Here is a 9,407-nt window from a genome sequence, read left to right as displayed (position 1 = left end):
TTGTCTCCCAATTACCTCTTTCAAACCTTGCTAAATGAATTAAATTTAAATAATATAATATATAATTTAAACTATATTTATATATATCTTATTAGTTAGCTGCTGCTGGATCAAACAGGCAAAAAAAGAATGATGTTGTAATTGAAAGTAATCAATAAAATTGAAGTTCAGATCCTTTCTCCCAATTCTGCTCTATTATAGATATCTCTTTCTCTATTTTATCCTTTTATCAATTTCTTGGAGATCTGGTTTTCTTGAATCAAAAACCACAATCATAAAACCCGATATATATATACAGTGTTAGGTTCAAATTACACCTAATATAACTTTAAGTAATATTAGACCACCTAATAAATTATTATATAATTCATATTTTGAAAATCCTACCATTGAATTACATGTTATATATGTTCTTAATATTCATGCCATTTTTCATGTTAATTGGATGTTATTTACTATTTAATCCATAAACTCATCTTTTATGCATTATTTTAAATTACAAAAACTTTAAAATTTTGCAAGAATGGAGAATATACGAAGATAATATAATCTAACAATGGATTTTTCAAAATTCGCATTCAATTAAAAAATATTGAGTGACATAACATTGTTTAGAGTTACACCAAGTTTAACTTTATATATATAAGGATTTTTGGGTTAGATGCATCAAAATAGCTAAGCATTTTATTCGAACAAGGCACATCATGCCAAAGGAATTAATGGTTTTGTTAATTGGATTGAGGAAACTCCACCATGTATTGAACCATTTGTTTTTCAGGATGCTTTATCCATTGCATAATAAAATACACGTATTTCTCATCAAAAAAAAAAAGTTGTGACTATGGTTCCTAATAGTTTCTTGATAAGTAACTCAGGAGCACCAAAGGCCTATTAGTGGTGGAGGGGGATTGGGATGCTGCTATTCTATTGTACAATTCAATTACAACATGTATATGAGATATAGAAGTCAGAAAGTAAGTGTGCGTTTGGATTCAAAAGAATCCTGCGTCCACGTTTTCTAGTGCTGCGTTTTCCTTTTTTTTTTTTTTTTTTTGGCCCACATTTGTTGACTTTGGGAGACAAAATGTACTGTTATGAACAGTATATGTACTGTTCACGCACTATACATACACTGTTCACGTATTAAAAAATATTAAAAATGGGTCCCACGGTACTATTTACACATTTAAAAATTATTTTGCTACAGTGTTTTCAGTTTTCAATTTCAGTAACAATAAGTTCAATCCAAACGGATCCTAAATCAATGAACTTTCCATCCACGTTTTCCTTTTCACCAAAAAAAAAAAAACTTTCCATCCACGTGATAATTGCTTGGTGCAATATCAAAATTGAGATATAGCGTGGGTTTGGATTCAGCAAACGCTGAATCCGCGTCCACGTTTTTCCATTTTCTTTTTTTCTTTTTCTTTCACAAGAGACAGATTTTACTGTTTATGTACTATTTTGTCACTGTTCATCACTGTAGTGGTACTGTTCATACATTAAAAAATATTAAAAATGGGTCCCATGACACTATTTACACATTTAAAAATTATTTTGCTACAATGTTTTCAGTTTTCAATTTTCAGTTTCAGCAACAATAAGTTCAATCCAAATGGACCCATAGAAGTCAGAAAGTAAATCAATCGACTTTACATCCACGTTTTCGTTTTCACCAAAAAAAAAAAAACTTTCCATCCACGTGATAATTGCTTGGTGCAATATCAAAATCTGGTGTAGGTGGCTCTGTAGTAGTTTGAAATTCAGAATCTAAAATGTGAGTGGGAGGCAAATATTTTTGTACTATATATATTTTGTTGAAACTTACCATAACAGTACAATAAATAATTGAGGGAAATCTCTGTTATAATAAACATCAACAAACCCCATAATTCAAAATCTGGTATAGGTGGCTCTGTAGTAGTTTGAAATTTAGAATCCAAAATGTGAGTGGGAGGCAGATATTTTTGTACCATATTTTGTTGACACTTAACAGTACAATAAATAATTGAGGGAAATCTATGTTATAATAAACATCAACAAACCCCATAATTCAATGTTGGGCCCCTAATCCCTTGTCTTACACCAACCAAAATAGACAGGGAAATCATGTGCATAGATCGTAGGTACAAGACAAATATATTCAAGTGTATAAACCCCATCATCCACCTCGAACTCTCACCACCATCTCTCCATAATTGTCACCAAATGGATTTTTCCTCTTCTTGGGCTCTTTTAGTAATGGCATCACTAGCAGCCTTAGCCTTTCTCTCAAAATTATTACCATTCAAATCCCACCAGCTAAAATTTCCACCAGGTCCCAAACCTTGGCCAATCATAGGCAATCTAAATCTTATTGGTCCCCATCCCCCCCAATCCATTCACAAATTAGCCCAAAAATATGGACCAATTATGCAACTAAAGTTTGAATCTTTCCCTGTTGTGGTTGCCTCATCTGCCCAAATGGCCAAGGAATTCCTAAAAACACATGACCATGTCTTTGCCTCTAGGCCTAAAACTGCCGCTGGCAAGTACACAGCTTATAACTATCACAACATCACGTGGTCACCCTATGGTCCATATTGGCGACAAGGCCGTAAGATTTTCCTCTCTGAACTTTTTAGCTCAAAACAACTCGAGTCTTATCAATACATTCGTGTTGAAGAAATGCGTGCATTTTTGTCACGCCTTTGCATCTTGTCAGGGAAGCCAGTTATGCTAAAAGACCATTTCTTCCGTCTTACTCTAAGCATTATAAGCAGAATTGCATTGGGTAAGAAGTATGTTAGTGATGAGTCCAAATATGAGACCTCGATAGTGAGACCAGAAGAATTTCAAGAAATGTTAGACGAGTTGTTATTGCTAAATGCGGTGTTTAATATAGGAGACTGGATACCGTGGCTCGATTTCTTGGACTTGCAAGGGTACGTGAAGCGAATGAAGGGTTTAAGGAAAAAATTTGATCCATTCCTTGACCATGTATTTGATGAACACAAGGCAAGGAAGGAAGGTCAGAATGATTTTATGCCAAAGGATACGGTGGATTTATTATTGCAGTTGGCTGATGATCCTAATAATGATGTTAAACTCACTTATGACTGTATCAAGGCACTCACTCAGGTAATATCGTTACCTTTCTAATTTAAATAAAACTTCTTGCAAAAGGTTTTTTTTCTATAATAATTTCATAACAAAGTCTAGATGGCAAACTATTAATAGTATATGAATGAATAAAATTATTTTAAAAAAATGATGTTAGTAGTAAGCCTAAAAAAGAATCAATAACAGCTTGCCACTTAAACATTGTTGAGAAAATATTGTGCATCTAACACTTTTAATTTTAGTGTATTTTTTCCCCTCATGCATCTAACACTTTTGTGGGAAGATACATGAACAAAATTGTTATCCCACTAAAGAATTATATCAAATTAATTCAACTTTTAGTGAAATGTATTTTAATACTTTGATGGACAAAACTTTCTTCCAAACCAACTCAAAGGAATCTCCCTCAACCCCTACATAGCGATTCATTAAATAATCAATGTGTATTATTTAAATAAGTGACATAACTTTTTAAAAATCTTATGTGACAAAGTATTTATGAATGATTTTTTCAATTTTCATGTAATGGGTTGCATGAATTTTCCTCCAAATCAGTTATGTGAAAAACATATTTCCGAGGGAGTTGTTAATGTTTCTATTTTGCCTCGTGTTTTACTTTCCTTTTTTGGTTGGTGGATATGTTTACCAATTTGATTTGACTAGTAAATTATACCTTTTTTTTCTAATAAACCAAGGAGATTTAAATAAAAATTATTTGTCCCACCTTTTGTGTTCCATCTTATGCTCCATCAACTGTGTCATGCCATATGTCTTTTTTTTTTCTTTTTAAACTCTGATATTTTATAAGGAAAGTAAAACAAAATGCATAGGAAGCTATGACTAATGGAGTATAAAGTGAAATACAAAAAGAGTTACAAAAAATTTGTAATCCTAGAGAATTGAAGTGGTTTAATAATTAAGCTTATCACAAAATAAAAAACATTTGTCATTTTTTCTATAATTTAATAATTGGGAAATGGGAAATTTGAACCTTAGATGTATTTGTTAGAAATAACATGATGTGTCATTTTGCGTGTTCCACTTTACGCTTGGATTATTCCAAACTCTTAGTGTTGGATCCCAATACAAGAGTCCATGATCATCTGTGAAGTGCAAAAAAAAAAAGAGAGAGAGAGAGAGAGAAATCAATTTGTGATAATGAAGAGAGAGAAAATATATAACTTTGTGTGGTCATAAACACGTGTCCATTGGTGTTGGCCCCCACTCAAGTAGAGTTATCAACAAAAATGTCATCTTAACTCAGTTTTCATCACTTGAAAACTCCTAAAAGTTGTACTTATTTTCCACAACTCTAACTCAACTTTTTGATTAATGAATTATAGAAATTGAGAATGAAAAATAAACCAAACAACTTCATTTGTTGTGGTCCCACAAAAGCGAGTATTGAGTTATGAAAAATGAATGATAGGTGCTGAAAACACACTAAACCAAACATGGCCTTAATTACTCATAATCTACCTATAAATTATAGTAGATAGTTACAATTTCACAACAGTTACAAACAGGTTGATCATAGGGCAACAATAAAAAGAAGTTTGTCCATATTGTATGTCGACCATTGCTATCATTTCAGACTGCCCAATATCATATATTGAAATTTTTTGTGGTCATGTGTATCAAAATTAGGACCTAATAGCTGGAGGAATAGATACCTCAGCAACAGTTATGGAATGGGCAATGTCTGAGCTAGTAAAGCAACCACACCTTATCAAAAAGGCCACCGAAGAGCTGGATAGAGTAATTGGGAGAGACAGATGGGTGGAAGAGAAGGACATTCCACAACTTCCTTATATTGATGCAATTATGAAAGAGACAATGAGAAAGCACCCTATAGCTGGATTACTTGTACCACATTTATCAATTCAAGATTGTGATGTAGCCGGTTACAAAATCAGAAAAGGAACTAGAGTCTTCATAAACACATGGAGTATAGGGAGAGACCCATCTATATGGGATGCACCAGAAGAGTTCCGACCAGAGAGGTTTTTGGGTAAAGATATCGATGTGAATGGACAAAATTTTGAACTATTGCCATTTGGTTCTGGAAGGAGAATGTGCCCTGGCTACAGCCTTGGACGAAAAGTCGTTAGCTCTACCTTGGCAAATATGTTACATGGGTTTAACTGGAAATTACCAGACAATATGAAATGTGAAGAGTTAAGCATGGATGAAGTTTATGGACTCACAACATGCCGTAAATTCCCACTTGTTGTAGTGATGGAGCCTAGACTCTCACTTCATCTTTATTAGTTGTTAATTTCATATGCAATAAATTTTGTTTTACCAACCTTTTTGTTATTATAGATTTCATACCCATGTTGTTACTCCAAGCTACAAAATAATTGGGTCGTAGTCATGAATAAATGTCTTTTCATTTCTTTTTTTGGGGAATGTTATTCATGTATATGTTGGGCCTTTTGTTTAATAAATAAACCAAAAGTTTTACTAACTTAACAACATTTATAATTCTTAGGGGGTGTTGGCATATCATAAAACACTGGTAAAAGAAAACATAATCAATTTAATCAATGGCAAAATTGTTAGAAATATTTTAGTGAATAAACAAGTTTTGATACAAAAATAATATCCCAAATAATTAGCAAGAACATAAAATAAAAAGGAGTTTAGAACAATCTCACAATACTATAAAATCACGCTGCAAAAGCGTTGTCCTTAAAGGTTGATTCGTGCCGCTTGGAGTAAAACTCGATGCGATTGGTTCTCTTGGCCAAACAATCTCCTTGGATTAGACTATAGCGTTAACCTTTGTGATAGACGCACTTCCACTCATAAAGGTTCAAGAACAACCCTCTATTGCCTTTCCTTAGAACAAATATAAATTGTAGAAAAATATGTGGAAGAGATATATAATAGGATTGTGTATGTCTAAATATATAGTAGTAAAAAACTTATAGGGAAGGGTGTGATGATGGATATTATATAAGCTATTCATGACAATAATAACCTATAGTTATTAGTAACTAATAACTCATAAAAGCCCAATGGCTATATTATCCATTATTGCCCAACAACGATTTTTCTTATAATTGCTAACGGCTATTTTACTCATAAATTTCCAACGGCTAAAAAATAAATAATAATAAAGTGTTTGAAACACAAACCCACACCAACAATCCCACACGTGTTACAAACACAAAATAGGAAAGACAAGCAACTAAAGAAAGCATGCATCAATATGGTATAAGAAGGTTTGAATCATACATAGGATAAATAAGTAGGAACTAAAAGACAATGGTAGAGTTAAAACTCTTTTAACCAAGCTATTAGTAAACCAAACTTACCACCCACATAACTTTGTTTATCAAGGTTGTTATTAAGTAGGTTGTTGCCTTATCCAGGCCATGCGCCACTGGGTTTCAAGAGAGCTCTAGAGATCTACCCAAAAAGTCTCATAGGAAGCGGCACAACTTCCACTCACACATAGGTGGCATCCATTAAGAGTGTGTGCAGAACAGCCCATCCCAATAGGTAGGGAGTATGGATCCATTAAGATCCTAAAGCTCAACCTCCAATAATCTGCAACTTAGTCGATGGCATCCATCAGGAGTGCGTGCAAATATACCCGATCCCAACAGATAGGAATATGGATCCATTAAAAGCCAAAAGCTCAACCTCTCCAAATTCTGCAACTTAGCACTGTCTCACACCATAGGGATGGACTCATCACTAATCTCCTTATCGAGATAGTGGAAAACATATAACAAATGACAGTGTCCATGGACCACTAACGACCTCTACCCATTTAACCTCTTGTATGGAATCACCCATCATAGAGGTTGGGCATTAGCCACAGTGTCGCAACTTAGGTATTAGTCCAATCCCCTTAGATGTCTCACTCACCAGCCTTCTTGCTAGTGGTTTGGTCAAAGGATCGGCCAAGTTCCTTTAAGACCTCACAAAGTCTAATGACATAACATCATTATCAATAAGCTGCCTCAGCCTCAATTGGATATGTCAACTTTTCACATTATAAACTTTGCTCTTAACACGTGTTATGGTAGCCTGGCAATCACAAGGAAAGCAAACAGAGACAACAGAGTTAGTAAATGGAGGCATATCAATTAATAAACTCTTAAGCCACACAGATTTTGACTCAGCCTTCTCTAAGACCATTAACTCTATTTCCATATTAGATCTCACTATGCAAGTCTTCTTGGATGACTTCCAAAAGATAGCCCTTTCAGCTAGTGTGAAACATATCCACTAGTAGACTTCGCATAATTTGTATCAGAGATCTAGTTAACACCACAATATTCTTCTAAAACAACAGGATAACCACAATATGACAAACAAAAATAAAAAGTCCCATTTTAATATACCAATAATATAGATATTGTATCCCAATGCTCAACACTAAGACTACGAGTGTATCTACTCAATCTACCAATATCATATGCAATATTAGGGCGGCTACAGTTTGTCAAAAATATTAAACAACCAATAATTTGTGCTTATTTATCTTGTGAAACATTATCGCCACAATTTTTGACCAAGTGCACCTTTAAGTCATACATAATAGACATAGGTCATATATCAAAGTGTTTAATTTTTTTTTTTTTTTTCTCCACATGATGAAATTGTGATAGTACACTACAATCATTATCCCTAAGGATCTTAATGCCTAAAATAGCATTTGCCCCAACCAAAATTTTTTATCAAATTTAGAGACAAGAAAACATTTAGTATCATGCACAACATTATGACTAGTTCAAAATATAAGTAAGTCATCAACATATAAACAAATAATAACACCTTCATTGTTATTTAACTTAGGCATAAATGTACTTTTGGTCCCTACATTTTGACCCGATTTCTATTTTGGTTCCTACATTTTATTTTTATCACTTTTAATCCCTAAACCAATTAACGCGTGACATTTACGTACTTACCATCAGCCAACTAACAGGGAAAGCTGAGGTGGTTGACAGAGAGAATTAAAAATCATTTAAAAACACTAAAATAATAATTAAAAGTTTTATTTTCCTATTAAAAAATGCCACATCAGCGTATAAATTTAAAAACATAATTAAAACCCAAAAATCACAAAAATTAAGATCTAAAAAGTATCTTGAACAAAGTTAAAAAACAAAATATTCAGAAAATTTTCTTTTTCATTAGAATATTTGAAAAAACATGTTTTTTCCCCAATCTGGTTGGAAACATATTCAGACCATCTCTTTCTTCCAATTCCATTTCCAATTACAATTCCAAACTAAAACCAAAAAAATCCTTATAAACCAATTTCTCTTCTCCACTTATCAAAAAAAAATTCTCTTCTCTCCTCTCTGAGCTATTCCACAGTCCCCATCAAATCTCTCCAAACTTCTATCTCTACCTCTCAATCTCACTCCCTTGGCAAGGGTGATGACAACCTTGAGCTTCTCCATGACAAGACCGTTCTCGAGTCGATGCCATAGCTTAACTCCCACGCTTAACCACGGCTTTGCTTGGTGCGAGCCGAGACCAAGTCGAAGTGAGGCAACCATCTGGGGATCAGGCGACTCTTCCAGCAAGTTTGATGGGTTCGAGTTCAATCAGTGGTGGTGGGTTTTTTTTCTCTTAATCTTTGACTTTCTCTATATCTAAACCCAACTCTCTCTCTCTCTCTCTCTCTCTCTCTCTCTCTCTCTCTCTCTCTCTCTCTCTCTCTCTCTCTCTTGATTGTTTGATAAGTGTTGTGGTGGCTGGATTTTTCTATGTTTGGGTAGAAAGAAAATTTTTGGGTTTGGGTTCAGGTGGAAAGAAAATTTATGGGTTTGTGTTTAAGTTTGTTGGTTGGGTTTGTGTTTATGTTTGTTGGCTAGGTTTGATCGGTGGAGGTGGTGGCTGGACTTTTCTATGTTTAGGTAGAGAGAAAATTTCTAGGTTTGGGTTCGGGTGGAAAGAAAATTTATGGGTTTGTGTTTATGTTTGTTTGTTAAATGTGAGTTATTTTAGTGTTTAGTTTGAAAGAAAATCTTGATTTTCTAGGGAAAATGTTGATGATTGTTCAAGAAAAATTTATGAGTTTGGTTGGATTTATTGTTATTGTGAGCTGAATTGGCTGGGTTTGTATGTGTGTGTTGTTTTATAAGAAAATTTATGGTTTTGAGTGGAAAGAAAATGTTATGATGCATCGACTTTTTAGATGTGAATTTTTTTAGTGTTTGGTTTGAAAGAAATTTTCTGGGAAAGAGTTCTTTGATCTGGGTTCAAGTTCTTTGGTTATGGGTTTATGGGTCTATTTCTTGGATTTATGGGTTTGATTTACTAGAGGTTTCAAT

At 33.7% G+C, this 9,407-nt stretch overlaps 1 protein-coding gene across 1 annotated transcript; it reads left to right on the top strand.

The window, feature by feature from the left end:
- The first annotated feature begins 2,183 nt into the window (after nucleotides 1-2,183).
- LOC115967873 (trimethyltridecatetraene synthase-like) lies at nucleotides 2,184-5,572 on the top strand. Its single transcript, XM_031087025.1, has 2 exons — nucleotides 2,184-3,120; nucleotides 4,750-5,572. The coding sequence occupies exons 1-2, from the start codon at nucleotides 2,209-2,211 to the stop codon at nucleotides 5,371-5,373; spliced, it is 1,536 nt and encodes a 511-aa protein (XP_030942885.1). The 5' UTR covers nucleotides 2,184-2,208; the 3' UTR covers nucleotides 5,374-5,572.
- The last annotated feature ends 3,835 nt before the right edge of the window (nucleotides 5,573-9,407 follow it).

Source organism: Quercus lobata, chromosome 11 (assembly GCF_001633185.2).
Source record: "Quercus lobata isolate SW786 chromosome 11, ValleyOak3.0 Primary Assembly, whole genome shotgun sequence".
Taxonomy (NCBI): domain Eukaryota; kingdom Viridiplantae; phylum Streptophyta; class Magnoliopsida; order Fagales; family Fagaceae; genus Quercus; species Quercus lobata.
This window is presented reverse-complemented; position numbering and strand designations above follow the sequence as displayed.